We start from the raw sequence: 21,011 nt of genomic DNA, 5'->3' as shown, positions 1-21,011 counted from the left end.
TTACTGACATTGTATTAATGGGCTTTTTATGAATAGGTCAAAAACGGATCCCAATACAGGTGCAGTGAACAGCACAAAATACCATCAATTATAGTAAGTCCATAAATGTTTAGGGCCTTTGCACCATGATAGCCTGATAATATACACAATTCAATAAAAAAAAAAAAAAAAAAAAGATTGCAGCGTACACCTACATCTTTCTTTTGCAATAAATAATCAATTAAAATATATGTAATATAAAATAAATCATAATATATTATTAAAATTCTAAAATATGACTACATTAATTATGAAACACAAAAAAAAAAGGTGCAAAAAAATGAATAATTTGGAGGGGGGGGGGTATTGTGCTTAATTGTCATTAAGTAATGGTATTTCTTATTTTTTCTGCATATATTATGGGTTAAAATATGACTTGCACATGTTTTCTTGAGATTCCCTCATTTGTATGTCTGTTTTGATTCTAGGAATGTAATATGAGAATGGGCTTTGGAAAGTTTTGATCTGTAAGACATGCCAGGGTGGGTTAGTGTGGGATTAGATGAAAACTTTTGGCCTGGAATGTCCTTGCAGGATTTCACCAGTTTCAAAAGATCTGTAAAATTAAGACAACATTATGTAAGCTCAGACTGAAGAGTAGGAAGAATTCAGAGTAGGAAAAGAGCAGCACAGTTAACCTGCACTAAACCTTGCATGTGTGTGTGTGTGTCTATGTGTGTTCTCCAGTGATTTGCTGGGCTTGGTAACCTATCTGGACTGGGTGATGATCGTGGTCACCATCTGCTCTTGTATTTCCATGATGTTTGAGTCCCCTTTTACTAGGGTCATGCATGTCCCTACCCTGCAGGTATTCTAAACCCATCTGCTCACCATTCTATCCCACACACACAACCTTTTTACCCTGTAAATGTCCCTCATCTCTTTCCTGAAGACTGGTCATCATGTCTCGTTTTTGTTGCAGTCCACCACTTTTGATTGCCACTCTAACTTGTTTTGCCCTTTTGAGCACATTTGATCATGTTCCCCACTGATTTAGTCTACTTTGGAGTTCAAGTTGACTTTGAAAGTGAATGTCTCTAGGGGGCCTCTGTTTCAAAGATCTTGTACTTTATGAGACAGAAAGATGGGACTGATTGACCTGCCACTCTTGAAAGTCTTCTGTCTCTTTTTTTACACCACTGATTGAAACTCCACTTCAGACAATCCAGGATGACCTGATCTTTAACTAATAAGGGTATTTTCAAGAACACAGAGGTGGACAAAGTACACAACTCCATTACTTGATTGAAAGTACTGATACTGCTGGTCAAATATTACTCCTTTACAAGTGAAAGTTGTACAGACATAAGTAAAATGACTGAAGTGTACTTGCTTTTAAAAGTACTTAAGTACCAAAAGTTAATTTCCTTTTTTTTTTTATGTCAACGCATTGATTTATTACTGAATACACTGACTAGCTTGCAGTTTCTTTGGAATAAAGAGCTTTTTAAATGTTACAAACCTATAGAAATGAAATTGAGTTGACAAAAAATAAAATAAATATTTAAACACCCCTACCCTCCCCCACAAAATACATCTCACACAGCAACACAACAGAACTGATGTATAACTCACAACACAGCAACACCTGTAGCTGTTTAACTTAACAACAGCAACACTGCTTTAACAAAAAAGCAAAACAGCTAAATTAATTTGACATCAAATCAAAAATGTAAAAAATGCTCTCTAATTGCTCTTGCGGTACTTTGATGTCATACAAAGAACGGTCTGTTCATGTCAAATGTCTATTGTGCAAACCTTCAGTTAAGTTTTTTTTTTAAAAAGCTGCTTTATGAAAAATTGTATTCTATTGTCCACTAAACCACCCCTTTCCCTGCAGATCGGAGAATACGTCTTTGTCATCTTCATGAGCCTTGAACTGAACCTGAAGATCATGGCAGATGGTCTGTTCTTCACTCCCACTGCAGTCATCCGAGACTTTGGTGGCGTCATGGACATCTTCATCTACTTAGTAAAACTCCTGTGAAAAACCCACATTCCGACACATGTGGAAGGCAGCCTTCTAGCTGATTACTCACTTCTCTAATAAGGCTCTGAAGATTGTGTTTTAATGAGCCTAAACAGTGTTTTATTTATATGACCCAGCCACGTCAATTTCATCCTGTTTACTCATTTCAGAAAAATTCTGCCTGTCCCACACAAACATTATTTGCATTTAACAGAACAGCCTACAACGCCACTGCTGACTATTTCATGAGCAATACTTATTGGATTCATATTAATAAAGCAGTAGAAATGTACCATAGAAAAATAATCTGCAGTTAGTGTTTTCACATTCAAGATCAGGATTAAATGAAGAGTTGTGCCCTTTAAGGTGATCTTTCTGCCCACTCTTTAGGTCAGTCTGATCTTTTTATGCTGGTTACCAAACAATGTGCCTCCAGAGTCTGGTGCCCAGCTCCTCATGATGCTACGCTGCCTACGCCCACTGCGTATCTTTAAACTGGTGCCCCAAATGAGGAAGGTGGTTCGAGAGGTCCTCAAGGGTTTCAAAGAGATCTTCCTGGTGAGTAAGCAAATCAGCCCAAATCCTGCTTGTAGCAGTGATGGCTGGCTGTTTGTTAATTCTTCTTAAATATATATATTTTTTGTGCTAACTTTTTTGATTCCTCGCTATGCCTATTAACATTTATTTTTTAGCATTTATAATTTCATGTTAAATTATTTTTCAGTGTCTTTTTTGCAGCATTGTTTCAATAGATGATATTTTGAAACAAAGAGGTTTGCGTTGAGTACATCAAACACTTTTATTTAAAATGTTTTGTGATATAACCCCTTTAATTAAAAATTAATAAGCTCTCTTCTTTGCAGTAATGGAATGTAATGCATTAACTCAGCAGTGTTTGTCTGAGAGATTTCTTTATGGACCTTCTTTATTAAAGCTTTGCTCCTCTCGTGTACTTTTCTTTGAGCTTTTTATAGTGTTACTGTATGTGAGAGTAATAAACTGATCATATTTTGTGGGAAAGCCATTTTGCTGTAGACTGGATTATTGATTTCCCAAACAGGTCTCTATTCTTCTTCTGACACTAATGCTGGTGTTTGCAACCTTCGGGGTGCAACTCTTTGCTGGAAAACTTGCGAAATGTAATGATCCCCATATCTCCAGTAAGGTACAATGTAACTTTTCAAACATTTTTCCTAAGTGGAGGATTTTCTGTACTTCACTGAAATTTTGTGCTTTGTGTACTTTCTCAGGAGGACTGCCACGGCATCTTTAGAATCAATGTGAGCATTTCAAAGAACCTGAATTTAAAGCTTAGGCCAGGCGAGAAGAAACCAGGATTCTGGGTGCCAAGAGTTTGGTATGAAATAGAAAAAGAATGTTCTCTATAGTTTCTGTTTTTGTTTTTTGTTTTCAAGGCAAGCATCACTTTGACTGTTGCTTATACTTAAGATTATTCAACCCTTTACTGTTTGTGCTTTAAAACAAATTTGTGACTTGTTGATATTTGCGCATTTACACAATGAAGAAGGGACTCAAGTCATATTTAGGGACCAGAATATAATTGAGAGTAGTAAGGGCCAATATGCAACCACTTACCCAAAAACGTATCAGAACAAAATATAGCAACTCCATTGCAACACCTTTGAAGCCACCCATAATACTCTGGAAACAGCTTGAAACACCTTAACAACTACATAGCAAAGCCCTGCCAACTACCCAGAACACCAGTGACACTCTAGAAACCACCCAGGACACATAGCAACCATGTAGCATTACCCTGGCAACTACCAGTGACTTTTGCATGGGTGGCATTCAGATTAAAAAAAAAAAAAAAAAAAAAAAATCTTATTTTGCTATTCATTTGTCTAAAATTTGACTAAATTGTTAAGATTTGAAAGATTTGAATTTAATAAATAAATCCTAAAATAAATAATTTTTCACAAATGAATAGAATTTATTTCCTTTTAAAAACACAGAATAATTTAACACAAACCTAACCTGTCACATCTTCAGTATTTAGCTGTTTTTGAGAAATCCCTGTTGTAACAGCTTATCTATCACAGCACAAACCAGCATGAAGAATGCTCTCATCACATAAACAGCACCACATTTTCATCATCTTTCATTGTATTTTCCCCATTAGCAATAGTCAATGTTGCAGTCCAGTATGGTTTGTCGTGGGCACAGAACAGGGGGCTGATATATCCTTCCCTCAGGCATAAACACAAACAACACACAATCATACACCCACACACCAATGAGTCTGTTATTGCTCTGGATGTAGCAACACAATGGCAAATTATTTGTGAGACGTTGAATAATGAAGACCAGCAAAAGGCACACATGGGTCCATAGCTGTTCTAGAGTAAGCAAGGTTTCTGCTAATGCTGAATAACAGAGAAAGATCTTTTTTCTTTTACCTTTGAGCATTTTGCATGGTAACAGGAAAAGAACGAGGCCGTTTGATCCTCTGGGTATTGTGTTCATGTTCAGCCCATAGAGCAGTGCGGCTCCAGTCCGCTCACATACACACACACAGAGACAGGCAGACAGAGATCATAACATTTTACAATTTATACCTGAGATTATAAAACAGGGAACAGCTGAATTTTTTTCCCCCTTGTTTTTTTCCATGTGTTGAGAGCAGTGGAACTTTATCTTTAACTCAGAAGATGAGTTAAAATTAATTTCGTCTCAAAAATTATTTCGTCACAAGGTAGTTGTTAAGTTTAGGCATTGGGTAGGATTAAGGATGAATAATATGGTCATGCAGAATATGTGCTTTATAAGTACTAATAAACAGTCAATATGCTAGTAATATGCATGCTAATAAGCAACTAGCTAATAGTGAGAATTGGTCCCTAAATTGTTAACAATTACTTAGATTCAACATTTCATGTTGTTTCATGTCATTGCTTTAAGGGTGTATATAACAACTAAATATCTGGTTCATATTTAAATACAATTACATTTTAGTGTCTTTAACGTTTTTTCATTGTGAAATTTTCCATTACATACTATAATGAAAATCATTTTTTGCAAATACTTTTTTTAAACAATATAAATTAATTTTAGTACAACAATACTAATAAGAAGTATGCTTACAATTATATTTTACACATATACTTTACATGTATAATATTTTTTTTCTGCATTACAGTAATAAGAATTTGATTTTTTTTTTTTTAATAATAGAAAGTCACTGAGAATTGGGGGAGAGTAAATGTACTCATGAAAATAATGTCACAATGAAAAAAAAAAACAGGCTTAATTTTGTAAGATATAATTTAATACTTTACTTTTGATTTAGAGGTGAATTTTTTTTCTTCCTAAGAATAGACACAAATAAATATGACAAATATCTTTTTAACTGCTGTTTTTAGGGCAAACCCTCGAAACTTCAATTTCGATAATGTAGGCAACGCCATGCTAGCTCTGTTTGAGGTGCTGTCGTTGAAGGGTTGGGTGGAGGTGAGAGATGTCATCATACACAGAGTGGGACCGGTAAGTTACTTTCATTAAGACACTGAACTGTATACTGAACTGACAGATCAGGACTGCACTGTTTAGGACCTTTGATTGTCTCTTAAAACAGATTCATGGCATCTACATCCACGTCTTTGTGTTCTTGGGCTGTATGATCGGGCTCACTCTTTTTGTTGGTGTTGTCATAGCCAACTTCAATGAAAATAAGGTATGGCAGTTTTCTTACTGTTATCGGATGAGTAGCTACAGAATATAAAATTCCACTTAACATATCAGATCCCCTCCACCTGCCCCCACTAACAGCACTGCTCTTTTGACCGTGGATCAGAGGAGATGGGAAGATTTGAAAAGTCGACTGAAGATTGCTCAGCCCCTCCACCTGCCCCCACGTCCAGGTAAGGGCTCACTTGAGGTCTCCAGAAATAAAATGGCAATTTGTGCACCATAATAATGTTGCTCTGTTGTAGTTTGTGCGCCATCATGTGTTTGAAAAGATGGAAGTAGCAAGAAAAATACTGATATATTTTAATTACACTGATGTATAAATTATATTAGTTTGTTTGATTCAAAGTCATAATGTTCTTATTTTATTTGTCAAAGACATCTGATGATAACTAAGGCTTCTTATTTCAAAAGGAGTTTAAATCTTCCGATTCGCTCAAAAAGCCAAAAAATTACAGTGGTTATGCACAGATAAATGTCACCAGAGCAGCGAGTGTACTATTCAGCAGCAGTCTTTCATCTCTTTCTTTCTTTTTTTTTCTCTCCCGCCCTCCATCTTCCACTCTTCCTCTCCTGGCTAATGAGCCATCCCTGCTTTGCATGTGTTTCCTGAAGCATTTAATCAGCTCTCTTCTGCTGTTGTAGAGAACAAACTTAACTTAAGCTTTCAGCGGTGGGTACACCCCAAAGGCAATCACACACTTGATAATAACCACTCCATTTTTGAGTCAGAAGTTATAGCTGTCTGTAGTATGAATGACTTTGCACTCTGTGGGCACCTCGGAGCCACAGAGAGAAGAGTGATTCTGTCTGTATCTCCCGTAGATTGACTGACTGATTGATTTGGCAGTCGCAGGCTCTGCGGTGACGACAGTGGCTTATGTTTTTATGTTTGACTGCAGTTGGCTCGCCTGGAAACAGACACTTCAAAGACATGTTTCATAACAGCAAAAAAGAATAAACATAATTATTATAGTAGGCTATTATCCAAGCATATATTATGTGGCAGTTAGACACAAAAAAAATCTCCAATCTACTTACAATGTATATATATTTGATTGATATGTTTTTAACCAAACTCTAAAGGGTGCAATGGACAGATTTTCAGTACTTGTCTATTCTTTTTTAGTCATTAAGTACTTCTGAGTTGTTCAATTATCCTTCTAACCAATAGGAAAACATGCAGGAGCTCTTTGTAAATTTCAAAACAATTGTTCATCTATGCTGCCTTTGTAAACAATGGGCTGAACCAATGGCTTTTCACTATCAGCATGGAGGCAGCATGCTCTTCCTCAAGTACTGATAACTGAAATCTAATTTTGTTCAAACAAAACAAAATGCATTTTTTTGTGGGCCATACTGCAAGTTATGCAGCCTTTCTAATTAAAATTTCCTTCAAAGAGCAATCAAATTTGAATAATGGTTTACTTCCTTTCTTTTTTGTTCTTTTACCACTATCAAACATAATTAATATACATATATTCAGCTGGGCAGAGCAGTGTGAAAAAAAATCTCAATAAAAAAATAAATAAATACTACTACTAATTATTATTATTCATTTATTAAGTATTATTATTATTTTATTTATTGAGTTGGCCATGGGAGGTATGCTGATAATAACTGATAAAGCAATAGGATTTATGATTTTTGATTACCCATAAAACAGACAAATCACTTCTTCCTGCAATAGTGTTATTATTAACTAAAACTAAAACCAGGAAAAATGCAGTCATTGAAATAAAGCTTAAATAAAAATAAAATATATTTATTATTGAAAAATTTAAACTTCAAAAAAAAAAAAAAAAATTAACTTAAACCTAAACTTAAAAATTTGAAATGTTACCTTGGCAACTAACTGAAGTAAGTTTAAATTGAAATACTAAAATTATTTAAATAATAATAATAATAATAATTAAATGTTAAAAAACTAATAAAAATAACGAACGCCCTTAACCAAATTACTAAAACTTAAAATTAAATTAATATAAATACTTAAAATATAAAAAAGATAATGTAAAGTATTGCTGTGGATGGCAGAAGGCAGAGCTTCCTTTGTGCTTCCTGACAGGTAGTCTGCCCTGTAGAATAACAGACAAATCAATACCTTAGTCATCACTCGGCAGAGTAACCACATCAATTCCAACTCCATTGAAACCAGCTTCAAATAATCTGTCTGCACTCTGTGGCTGTTGAAATGAACTTGTGATTATGGTGTAAGATGAATGCCACTCAGATCTCATGACCTTTAGCTAAAAGACAGCAAAACGATGATGTAGCGGATTTCTAAGCAATGCCAAGGGTAAAGCTCTTACCAAGTGCATTGAATGAACAGTTAAGATGATTTTCTCTCAGCAAGTCTTTTAATTGATGATAAAGGAGAATGTAGAGATTACGATGAAGGTCGGGGAATTTAAACCAAGTCTTTGTTTTATAACCACAGCACCGGATCCTTCTTAAAAGGCCTAATTTTCTCTTCTTTCAAAACTGAAATTCCTTTTCTTCCATTTACAGAAAACGGTGGATTCCGCGCAAAAATGTATGATATTACCCAACATCCTTTTTTCAAGCGAGGTATTGCAGTACTGGTTTTAGCACAGTCTGTCCTCCTGTCTGTTAAGGTGAGGGTTACAGCAGCAAATACATTTTTGTTTTATTTCTGCACTAAAATAACAAATACATTTTTGTGTTACAGTGGGATGAAGTTGACCCGGTTACTTTTCCTTTGGCCACAATGTCTGTGGTTTTCACTTTCATTTTTGTTCTGGAGGTAAACATGTTACAGTATATATTTCAAATTCTGTTTGCTGTGTCTTCATGAGTCAGTCGAAGCAAGATTTCTTTCCAGCCACAAAAAAGTTTGACAATTCTTTAGAGGCCGCATAGTTCATTAGGTCTTTCGTAAGTATTGTACGGTCATGACATAATTGAATTTGCTCTGCCACAGGTGACTATGAAGCTGATAGCTATGTCACCAGCTGGATACTGGCAGAGCAGGAGAAACAGATATGACCTACTCGTCACGTCCCTGGGAGTCATTTGGATCATTTTGCACTTTGCTTTACTGGTACACATTAAAATGTCATGCATTTTCAGCCAAGGTTTTGTAACTTTTACCTGAATTATTTCAAAATATATTTAAAGTAATTTTTTTTTGAAAAACAGAAAACAATTTATTTGTTTTAAGGCGCTTATATTTATGAATATAAAATGAATAAAAAAATTTTTATGCGATAAAAACTGGATGTGAACAGTACATCTTCAGTTATTATGCCAAATATTATGTAATTTTTAGTGAACTCCGATACCAGTCTGTTGTTAAAAATATATATATTTTTGTTTTTTACTTTTGTTTTTGTTGATTTAAATATGCATTATGCTGTAAAAAATTTTATTTCTTTCTTTTTTTTTTCAGAATGCTTACACATACATGATGGGCACATGTGTGATAGTATTTAGGTTTTTCACCATATGTGGGAAGCATGTAAGTATGCATAAAGGATTACGCTTGTAAAAATATGTGCCATAACATGAAAATGATATATCCACTTCAAACCCTACAGTGCATTTTCCTCCACTACTGAACTGTCTTGTATTTACAGGTGACGTTAAAAATGCTTTTGCTAACTGTGGTTGTCAGCATGTACAAGAGTTTCTTTATTATCGTGGGCATGTTCTTGTTGTTGCTGTGCTACGCTTTCGCTGGTGTCGTCCTTTTCGGCACTGTCAAATACGGCGAGAACATTAACAGGTAAGCTATCTTGTGACACATGGAGGCAGTGATTGGACTGTGCCAGATTTGTAACACACTTACTACTACCCACAGCGCTGTTATAATTGGTGTTGTCTAAACATTTTGCTCGAATGTCCTACTTGCATTTGGTAGAATCAGTTTTCAGGTGCAGCTGACAGCATGAGAGGAAGTGACTCTGCGTGAGCTGTTACTTTTTCCTCTCTCGCCAACAGGCACGCAAACTTCTCTACCGCGGGGAAAGCCATCACTGTACTGTTTCGAATAGTCACAGGTGAAGACTGGAATAAGATCATGCATGACTGCATGGTAAGAGATTGGATGGCAGCCCCATTTTGCCCACAAGCAAGCTTGCTCACTGTGAATATCATTTTAAAAAAGTTAACAATTCTGTTAACTAAACCAGATAGAATTGCAAATATAACTGTACAGCATCTGGTTTCATTCGACACACGTCTGAATGATTTATTTACACAAAAACACATCAGCTGCGAGCCCCATGTATTGATTGTTTGTTTATTGGCCTTGTTCCCCAGGTGCAGCCGCCATTCTGCACCCCAGACAAACATCGCTATTGGGAAACGGACTGCGGCAACTATGCTGGCGCCCTCATTTACTTTTGCTCCTTCTATGTCATCATCGCTTACATCATGCTCAACCTGCTTGTAGGTAAGCACCTCTTTCCCCTAACTGCTGACACAATATCCTGTTCCATCTCCCAGGGTGGCATCTAATTTCCTGCTGCTTTAGACACTAGCCAAACTAGCACATAAAATACAATTTCGCTGCCCATTCTTCTTCCTGACGTCCCTCCATGTTTATTACCTCCTTCTTTTTTTTTTTGCCAGAACAGAGTGTGGTTCCTCCTTCTGAAAGACTCACTCTCGTAGCTCAGCACTGGTCACGGCTGAATATGAAAGAGACTTTGAATCACTTCGGGCCAAAGCCAGTTTAGTTTCCTCTTGGTTTATGGACTGTATAGATGTGCACACTGGGCATATGTTGTGGTGTGCTGGTGTCCCCAACAGGCTGCTTAATTAGCAAGCAGGGTTGTGCACCAATCAAAATTGATTTGAGAATGCTTTGTTCCAATTATAATTGATGTTTCAAACAAGATGCAGTATTTATGCAGTAGAAGTTTGAAGGTTTATAGGCCTTTATGGACACAGAGAATGATCACTAGCAAGGATGCGTTAAATTGATCAGAAGTGACTTTGATAATGTTACAAAGATTTCTATTGCAAATACATGCTGTTCTTTTGAACTTTATATTCATCAAAGAATACTGAAAAAAAATAAATAAACTGTATCATGGTTTCCACAAAAATATTAAGCAGCACAACAGTTTTCACCATTGATAATAAGTTGGGCCTTAAATCAGCACATGATTTCTGTCACTGAAGTCTGGAGTAATGGCTGCTGAAAATTCAGCTTTGCCATTACATTTAAAATATATTAAAATAGAAAACATTATTTAAACTTTTATATTTCACAATATGTCTATTTTTATTATTTTTGGTCAAATAAATGCAGCTTGGTGAGCGTATAAAACTATTTTAAAATTTAATAATATCTTAAACGGCCTCAAATGTTTGTGTAATTAACACTGAATTTTAGCAAGACTTCCATAGCTGATATGATCCACAAGCTAGACCAACTTCATACCTGCACCAGTGTTATTTTAGTATCATTGAGATACTATTATATTTATTAATATTTTGAATGAGATTTTATTAATACTTTCTGCTTTCATGTTAATTTAAGCTTTAGTAATTTTGTTGTTTTTGTCATTTTTATTAGTTTGTTAGTATTATTAGTATATCAGTTTAGTTTAGTTGTTTTTAAATAAGTATTTATAGTTTTCATTAATTTTTAATTCAGTTTTAGTTTTAGTTTTACTCATGTTAGTATATCAAGTTAAACTAAATGAAAGTGAGAAATGTTGCCATGGAAACTAGCTCAAGGTTTAAGCGTTTTTCAAGTAATAAAAACAGTGTTTTTGTTTGTTTGATTGTTTGTTTTACTATAATAACCCTGATCTGCACTAACTATCTTCAACCAGCATAATTATAATAGTCCTAGCTGGTCTTTTCAGCAGGGTTAGGCCAACAACACTCTCTACGCCATGAGTGTGTAACTCAAACATTACTCAACTTTTTGCTTTGAAATGTGTTAGTTGCTTTCCCCAGCTAGTTGCATTCCCAGTGTTGCCACAAGAGCTGCTATAGTGGGCATTAGCATTAACGGTCAACATGTTATAGCCTGAGAATTTAAAAGAGGCATTTGAAGGTAACTATTTTGCCCCCCTTGAGGTTTATACGACAACAGCAATACAAGAACGCATGTTAAGTATGTACAATATGACCATTCACTTGCAATGCCTCAGCCAAGCTTTAGTGTCTGCATTTGCACACTTGTTTAGAGCCTGTTTTGAGTCTTTTACTTAAGTACTGAGAGCCTAACTGAAAGCTATCCCAACCATAATCACTTTATTTCCCCCTCAGCCATCATTGTGGAGAATTTCTCTTTGTTCTACTCCACCGAAGAGGACCAGTTGCTAAGCTACAATGACCTGCGTCACTTCCAGATCATTTGGAACATGGTGGATGACAAGCGGGAGGTGAGGAGGAGGAGGGGACGTGCCTGTGATCAGCGGCTGTCAGCGGGGATGACTTTAAGTTAATACTCGCGTGTGCTCTCCGCACCGCCTCTGAAGCCGCAAATGAATGAATCACACGCATCGACATTCTCACCTCCAGAGTAATTGGAGGTTATTACTGCCTGTCACAAATAGCGAGAGGTGTTGAGCTGTCATCTTCATTAGGTGGAAACAGCCTTATTGAGAGCAGAAGAGAGAAGTGTGTTCAGATTTGATCTCCCCCCGTAGGATCAGTAATATCTGCTCGTCTATATGAGTTAAATGAGGCACGCCAGTCATTTTCTGGCCTTAATGAATCAACCAGCAGTGCTGGGATGAGCTAGAAACACTTGAGGCCATAAGACTGTAACAGCTGAGCACAGGATGGAATATGTCTCTAATTAGACACATGAGTTCTGGTCCAAATTCTAGTGAGATTCCTCAATGTCTACTAGCCTTCCAAGACAACATCCTGACTGTCATGGAAGCACACAAAGCTGATTTAGAACACTACATTAGGCAACAACAAGTTTTCACTAGTAGATGCAACAAAATAAAAGTAAACGTAGTTATAGTACAATATTTAAACAACACAGTTTTGATCAATGATTTCAGCCTTCCAAAATTATTTCTGACAAAACTTTCTGATTTAGCTATATATTTTCTTTATTGAAACTCATAAAAAAAATGGCTGTTAGCATGTTAAATTACTCCAATATGCATAAAATATACAGTGCATACAAATCATTTCCAAAACTGACCATTTTTAATAAACTAATATTTAATGATAATGTTTATATATTTATAATGAATATTTTTATTGACTTCACTATTCACAATTCATTCTGAGATTGCCTGCTCTGCTAAGGATGCATATGATGTGTCTTTAGAATTTAATAAAAGGAACTTGACTGTAATCCTTTAAAATGCTGTCTAGGTGTGCAGCTCACTAATAACAGAGTAATAGTCTAAGAATGTTATTACATAGCCTTTTTGCCATTATATCTAGCAGGTATTTACTTAGGTTTTTTGAAAACAGGGAGTGATTCCGACCTCTCGGGTGAAGTTTCTGCTCCGTCTGCTGAGGGGTCGTCTGGAAGTTGACCTGGATAAAGACAAGCTTCTCTTCAAACACATGTGTTATGAGATGGAGCGTCTGCACAATGGAGGGGATGTCACCTTCCATGATGTACTGAGGTTAGAAAGGAGTATTAGTATTCATTACAGCACATTTTTTGGGAAATCAAAAGGGTTCATAACACGACAAATCAAAATGTGCTATATAGAAAACTAACTATCAATTTTTTCCCAGTTTAAAAAGAACAAACCCCGAAAGGGCCAATCCATCGCTGTTGTGTTGTTCATTTGGTCCCTTGATCTCCAGCTTATATGAAGTCATTGATGGTGTATGTGTTTCAGCATGCTGTCGTACCGCTCAGTTGATATCCGGAAGAGTCTTCAGCTGGAGGAGCTGTTGGCACGAGAGCAGCTTGAATACACTATAGAAGAGGAGGTGGCCAAACAAACCATCCGCATGTGGTTAAAGAAGTGCCTGAAACGCATACGAGCTGTGAGTTCACACAAACACACACACACACGACTCTCACACTTCTGACACTTCAGTGATATTTACCCCAATAAACTGAAAACAGATCAGCTGTTTGAGAGATTTTTTATTTATTTTTATATTTTTACTTGCTGTGGGACTTGAACAGTCAAGTGGGAATTTATGCCATGTTTCTGTCAGTCTAACTTGACGGTGTGACATTAACTTTTGTCTGAGTGAGATTTTTATTTATTTTTTTCTCCAAAGACTGAATATATATATATTGGAAAAATTGTGGAATAACAACATTTATTGAAAAGCTCATTTAAATGTGAGGTTGGCAAGAAGTTTCGGAGATTTTGGTATTTTCTCATTCACGTAGATAGGAATTGGTGCCCGAAATATTTGACTGGAGGCATTGCATAAACGGACACTGAAAGAACTGCTGTCTCTTCTCACAAAGAAATCTGTTTTGAGCAGGAAGTCAGAGTTAGGAGCTTTTGGCTTGCGATGTGAAGCCAAAGTCAAAGCATAAACTTACACAGATCCTCTTGTAGGATCACTGATATAACTGCTGATATTCAGTTCAAATGCTTTTATTAACATTGTTCAATAGAATAAATCCTGAATCAGCATAGTGGCACTGGGGTGGAAGCTAATATTAGGCATCCAAGATAAACTGAATGAAAACACTGACACCACCTTCCTCTTTCAGAAGCAGCAGCAGTCATGTAGCATCATTCTCAGTTTGAGAGAGAGCCAACAGCAGGACCTCCGACGGCTGCTCAACCCTCCCAGTATTGAGACCACCGTCCCCAGTGAAGACACCAACGCCCATAACCAAGACAATCCCACTCAGCCAGAGGTAACCCTACTAGTGTCTGTTCTTCAAAAACTTTGTGTGTCACTGAGTGACATTCTAATGAAATGATTTGAAATTATTTTCCTGGTCTTGACCCAGCAGAACAGCGGCCTGCAGACCTTACTGAGCCCGACCCTGTCAGACCGCAGCGGCTACCGACAGGACTCTGCCGACCGACCCCAGAGGAAGCTGGGACAGTGGCGACTGCCTGCAGGTCAACATCAAACACTTGCACTATTAAACAAGTTTTTTACATTTACAAAAGTATTGCTTTTATCCAGAGCGACTTACAAATGAGGTACAGTTAGGTCTATATACATTTGGACACAAGCACAATTTTTGTTACCAAAACATGTAAAAGTTATAGTTATATAATGAATATGAGCTTAAAGCACACACTCTCAGCTTTAATTTCAGGGTATTAACATCCAAATTGGAGGAAGGGTTTAGGAATTAGCTCTTTAATATATAGACCCCATCTCCCTTTTTCAAGGGACCAAAAATAATTATAGTTCTATTAAAAAGGTAAAAGGTCTGGAGTTGAATCTAAGAGTGGCATTTGCATTTGGAAGCTGTTGCTGCAAACTCAAATCGTATGGTCAAAGGAGCTTTCCATGCAAGTGAAACAGGCCATCGTTAGGTTAGGTTTAAAAAACAAAACCAATCCATCAGAGAAATAGCAGGAACATTAGATGTGATCAGATCAACAAAAAAGAGCACACTTGTGAGTTCAGCAACATAAAAAGGCCTGGATGTTGACGGAAGACAACAGTGGTGGATGATTGCAGGATCCTATCCATGGTAAAGAAAAACCCATTTACAACATCCAGCCAAGTGAAGAACACTCTCCAGGAGGTACGTGTGTTATTGTCGAAGTCTACAGTCAAGAAAAAACTTCATGAGAGCAAGTAGAGAGGGTTCACCACAAGGTGCGAACCATTCACAAGCCTCAGGGATAGAAGGCCAGATTAGACTTTTGTAAAAAAAAAAAAAAACGTACAAAAGCCAGACCATTTCTGGAAAAATATTCTTTGGACAGATTATTCTAAGACCAACCTGTACCAGAATAACAGGAAGAAAAAACGTGTGGAGAAAGCATGCAACATCATCTGTAAAACATGGTGGAGGCCATGTGATAGTATGGGCATGAAAGGCTTCCAGTGACACTGGGCCACTGCTGATTATTGATGATGTGACAGTAGACAGAAGCAGCCGGATGAATTCTGAAGTGTGTAGGGATATACTGTCTGCCTGGATTCAGCCAAAGGCAGAAGTTGATTGGACAGTGCTTCACAGTACAGATGGAAAATGACCCAAAACATACTGCAAAAGGAACCCAGGGGTTTTTGAAGGTAAAAAAAGTGAAATGTTCTGCAATGGCAAATTCAATCACCTGATCTGAGATTCTTTTCATTTGCTGAAGACAAAACTATAGGCAGAAAGACCCACAAGCAAACAACATCTGAAGACAGCTGCAGTAAAGGCCTGGGACAGCATCACAAATGAGAAAACCCAAGTCTTTGGTGATGTCCATGGGTTCCAGACTTCAGGCAGTCATCAACTGCAAAGGATTCTCAACAAAACTTTCAAGATGAATATTTTATTTATGATAATATTCATTTGTCCCATTACATTTGAGCGGGCTGTGTATAAAAATGGTTGCAATTGCTAAAACTTACACAATATTTTTGTTCAGTCCCTTGAATTAAAGCTGAAAGTCTGCATTTCAATTTCATCTTGAATATTTAATTTGAATTCTATTTTGATAACATACAGACCCAGAATTATGAAAATTGTGTCAGTGTCCAAATATATATGGACTTAATTGTATATAGCAATATAAGTCATGCTAAGTGTTGTTAAAGGATGTTAGCATGATAACTATACTGCAGGGGAATGGCTATTAGAAATCATATCCATTCTCTAGAGCTAAAATTTTCACAATAAAATCTTAATATAAAATTTATTTTTCTAAATTTTAATATCATTATATTTTACATATATTACACAACATATATAATGTTTATTTTTATTATTTTATAATTTAATACTTTATCAAGGTTTTTTTTTTTTTTGGTAATACTTTGATAATCCGCTTTCGACATTATAACATTATAACTATAAGTTATAATCAATGTCAAATATGTCAATTTATTCTACTAACCCTAACCTTAGCGCTAATCTAACACTCTACTAATAATCTACTGAGAGTTAGTTGACATGAAGTTGCAAATAATGAGATTTGTTGACATGTAGATGCATAGTTACATGTAGTTGGTAGAATTTGTAAAGTGGACTATCCAAATAAATTGTAAATTCAAAATAACAGTGATGCTACAGTATATAATAAACAATTTACCAAGTTTGTCTGAACTTGTTTGAAAAAGAACAAAGACTTGTTTGTTTCTTTTTGCATGTATTTAGTATTCTGCACATTGTGTTGTTGGTTAACCCGTGACTCACATCGCAGTCTTGTGTTTGTCCCGCAGGGCGCACGAGTGTGAAGTCCATGGTGTGTAAGATGAACCCTGTGAGTGATGAGGCCTCCTCGGGGTCTGAAGTCAAAAAGTGGTGGACTCGCCAGCTGACAGTGGAGAGTGATGAAAGCGGCGATGACCTCATTGATATATGAAGCAAAGCGGCTTGCTAATTTTCCAGCCTTTCCGCTTAAGAAAGGATCATTCGGCTAAATCTTTTGTATTGGCTTCTTAAATGGCATAAGAAATTATTCTTTGTATTAGCTTCACGTAGGTGTTTCTATGCTGATTAAAGCATCACCTGCACCCGTTCAAGCCACCTTTTGCTTATTCAAACTAAGACATTGTCAGTTTCAACCATGTTAATGCTCACTCTACTATGGTGGAAAATTTTCAGTGAGCATTGTTTGGTCAGTGAGAAATATCTTTGATGAAAGAGCAGCTGTAAAGTGTCCTCAGGAAATATATGTAACGTAATATAAGAGTCTAATAAACTGAAATCTAGATGGAATGGTTAGGGAATTCACATGCTTCTTGTGACACCTAACCAAAGCCATAGCGTTCTCCTTGTTTGTCTTTGTGCCACCATCATTTGTCTTCATAAGATCCACAGTTATCTTGTGTTGTAAAACTGTGGGTTTACAGTTTGGAAAATGCAAACACATGCATAAATTATGGCAAGACAGTGAATGTAACGGTATTATGTGTCTATGTGACTGTGATTTGTCCAGATATTTAATTATTATATAAGGCTACATATGTAAGTTCTAAGATTAATTTTAATAATATATTGAAACAATGTACTTAATATATTTTGTAAAAATTAAAACTGCAGCGATTTATTGCGTGCTTTTAAATTAAAAGTGTCTGTGATACTATCTGAAGTGGTTGTATTGTTATTTTAAGCATTTCTTCCCCAGGAAGATCTAAAAAGAACTATGCACATATAAATAAATAATTACTGGAAGAACAAAGATAATTATTTACAACAAATTCAAAATAGAGTCAGACATTTCTTTTTGGGATTCACCTAATGAATATCAATGATGTATTTCACAGGACTGTAAAATCTCCCACTGCAAAGGGAAATCCTGTTGTCATGTTGCTCACGTGTAACAGGAAAGCAGACCTGAAGCACTCCTTCCGTAGAGACAGAGCAAAACTGCCAGCCTGATAACTCTCTCCATCCATGACAGAGATCTGGAATTCTGTCTCTCCAACAACCACAGCCATGTCACTGTCTCTCTTTCCCAGCATGCTCCTGTCATTGATGTTTGCAGAGCCTAAGCAGATCACAGATACCTATCAGACTCTTTCGCTTTTCTCACTATCATGGTTAATGCCTGTGGGGAGTGTTGGGAGCGTGCTCTGGATCTGTACTGGGGTGTGACCTCTACTGAGAGCCTCAAGGACATTTCAGTGAAAAACCCTGAGATTTCTCATTTTTCTTCTTCAAAGCTTATTCATAAGGATAAGAGGATAATTGGAATTGATAAAAACAAACAGGATTTGAGCGACGTTAATGGGATTTTAATAATGCATTTGTGATGACTAAGGAGACAGGCGTGACTTCGCTTTTCATAAACATCTGTTGATGTTTGTTATTCTGCGCTTGTCCGCAATTGCATGTTTTTTGTATGACTGCAGTGGCCCCTAGTGGCGACTAACAGGTTTACAGCTTAAAGATTTCAAATGACATAAGGTACATTTGCAAGATCATCTTGTGTGCACAAACCTAACAACAACAACAATAATAATATATATTACAAGTATAATATAATATTAAGATGTAACTTTACATTATTTACTTATGATGGACTGTCCATCCGTCCAGGCACTATGTACAGGCCTGTGTGTGTGTGTGTGTGTGTGTGTGTGTGTGTGTGTGTGTGTGTGTGTGTTTTAAAAAATCTCTTATGCTTACTAAGGCTGCATTTACTATTTTAATATATCTTAAAATGTAATTTATTCTTGTGATGGCAATGCTGAATTTTCAGCATCATTCCTCCAGTCTTTAGTGTCACATCATTCTTCAGAAACCATTCTAACATGCTGATTTGGTGTTCAAGAAACATTTTTTATTATTATCAATGATGAAACAGTTGCTGCTTATTATTTCAAAATTGTGATATGCTACCATTCAAAAGTTAAGAGTCAGTCATTGTTTTAAATAATTCTAAAATAATATGAATTCAATTAATTCAGCAAGGATGCATTAATCGAACACCAAATCAGAATGATTTCAGTAGGACCATGTAACACAAAAGACAAAAGTAATGGTTGCTTATCACAGGATATCTATGACATTTAACATATTTAAATATTTACGTACAATTGAATTTTAAATATTATTATTATTTTTATTTTAGATTTAAATATAGTCTATATATAGTCTTTTTTCCCCCAAAGATGTCTTAGTAATTTCTAGCCAGTAAAAAAAAAAAATAATAATAATATTGTCAACAAGTAAACTGAATAACAAGCAGGAGGCCTCCACTTATGGTAGAGTTATGACACTGTATACTTTGGTCCTAACATGGGAAACTATGTATGTCTTTTCTGCTCAGCAGTAATGTTTTCAAATGAAACTATAACGAATAAAATCCCTGAAATGTCTGGCACAAATGGTGTCATTTCCTGAGAACTTTTCGATATGTGTGTGTGCAGAGTGGCTGACCAATAATGACAGTGCAGTCGTCCACAATCATGAGCTTGCTGTGCACGTAAATGAGTTCAGTGACCAGACGCCCATCCAGGTCAGCATGAGTGCACAGACCGCAGAATGAGATGTACTTGATCCAACAATCTGCCACTGCAGACAAATACAAATACATCCCAACATACTTTCTTCATCCTTGTCCTGTTATAATGAATTACATGGTCATGGTTTTTGCAGATGTTACGGATATAGTGTAGGTTTATACTTCTAAGTACTAGTCTGCTTACTCATACATTTGAGCCTCTCAATAATGGAGTGCTCCCCTCGGCACATTGTCCTGAAATTGAGAAAGAGGGGTTTCATTTCATCTACTTCCTGTCTTGCACCAATCATATTTTTTAATTCCTCTTCACCTGACCAATCACATCGCTCGCTAAACCCCAGTGACAACAGCACCCACACTGCTCCTCTTATCTAGCCTAGTGTAGAGAGTCCAAGCTGGGGCTGTAATGGTCTCTCTGTAGCCTGTGAGGAGCAGGGTCTGTTGTTTCCACATTACACACGTGTAATTTGCTGCAAGCTGCCGTTCAGGCTGCATTTTTACCCTTAATTGTGGCAATTTGGTGATTACTGTAGACACATGCTTGCAGGGTTATTACCTGTAATTAAAGTGCATGAATGCTTTGATGGCTGGGGTCAGTAAGATTTTTTTTTTTTTTTTTTGAAAGAGGTTCCTTATGCTCACCACAGCTGCATTAGTATGATCAAAATTGAAACATTATTAAAATTTTACAGTGCCATACAACTGTTTTCAACTCTCAATGAATAGATACTGTAGTTAGAATAAAACAGCATTTCTGAAATATAAATTTGAATCAAAGTTCATAGAATTTATGCACGGTTACTGTGCCCCTAAAAACAAATAAAAACATTTTACTCTGCACTGAAGACCAGACATAGGCCCTGTACCAAACTGTGCAGTTGATGTACAGTTATGGTCATATGTGACCTTGGACCAAAAAAACAGTCATAAGGGTAAATTTTTTGAAATTGAAATGTATACATCATCTGAAAGCTGAATAAATAAGCTTTCAATTGATGTATGGTTTGTTAGGACAATATTTGGCCGAGATTCAACTATTTAAAAATCTGGAATCTGAGGGTGCAAAAATATCAAAATATTGAGAAAATCGCCTTTAAAGTTGTCCAAATGAAGTTCTTAGCAATGCATATTACCAATAAAAAATTAAGTTTTAATATATTTACAGTAGGAAATTTACAAAATATCTTCATGGAACATGGTCTTTACTTAATATCCTAATGATTTTTGGCATAAAAGAAAAATCAATAATTTTGATTCACACA

The 21,011-nt window shown here is 36.2% G+C and overlaps 1 protein-coding gene across 4 annotated transcripts in view; it reads left to right on the top strand.

Moving 5' to 3' along the window:
* Positions 1-17,865, top strand: part of LOC109096314 (sodium leak channel non-selective protein) — a 100,673-nt gene extending 82,808 nt beyond the window's left edge. For 2 of the 4 annotated variants that reach the window (XM_042763867.1, XM_042763865.1), the window contains 22 exons: positions 37-93; positions 727-847; positions 1,880-2,011; positions 2,399-2,566; positions 3,069-3,173; positions 3,259-3,365; positions 5,392-5,512; positions 5,604-5,703; positions 5,797-5,889; positions 8,228-8,334; positions 8,409-8,483; positions 8,661-8,780; positions 9,129-9,197; positions 9,316-9,464; positions 9,680-9,773; positions 10,001-10,133; positions 11,969-12,084; positions 13,142-13,299; positions 13,522-13,672; positions 14,364-14,513; positions 14,610-14,724; positions 17,000-17,865. In XM_042763867.1, coding sequence (XP_042619801.1) covers positions 37-93; positions 727-847; positions 1,880-2,011; positions 2,399-2,566; positions 3,069-3,173; positions 3,259-3,365; positions 5,392-5,512; positions 5,604-5,703; positions 5,797-5,889; positions 8,228-8,334; positions 8,409-8,483; positions 8,661-8,780; positions 9,129-9,197; positions 9,316-9,464; positions 9,680-9,773; positions 10,001-10,133; positions 11,969-12,084; positions 13,142-13,299; positions 13,522-13,672; positions 14,364-14,513; positions 14,610-14,724; positions 17,000-17,142 — 2,584 coding nt within the window. In that variant the 3' untranslated portion in view covers positions 17,143-17,865. Of the gene's footprint in view, positions 1-36; positions 94-726; positions 848-1,879; positions 2,012-2,398; positions 2,567-3,068; positions 3,174-3,258; positions 3,366-5,391; positions 5,513-5,603; positions 5,704-5,796; positions 5,890-8,227; positions 8,335-8,408; positions 8,484-8,660; positions 8,781-9,128; positions 9,198-9,315; positions 9,465-9,679; positions 9,774-10,000; positions 10,134-11,968; positions 12,085-13,141; positions 13,300-13,521; positions 13,673-14,363; positions 14,514-14,609; positions 14,725-16,999 lie in introns of those variants that run through there. The other 2 variants (XM_042763866.1, XM_042763869.1) reach the window with 2 other exon arrangements.
* Positions 17,866-21,011: the final 3,146 nt, after the last annotated feature.

Source organism: Cyprinus carpio, chromosome A9 (genome assembly GCF_018340385.1).
Source record: "Cyprinus carpio isolate SPL01 chromosome A9, ASM1834038v1, whole genome shotgun sequence".
In the NCBI taxonomy this organism is placed as follows: Eukaryota; Metazoa; Chordata; class Actinopteri; order Cypriniformes; family Cyprinidae; genus Cyprinus; species Cyprinus carpio.
This window is presented reverse-complemented; position numbering and strand designations above follow the sequence as displayed.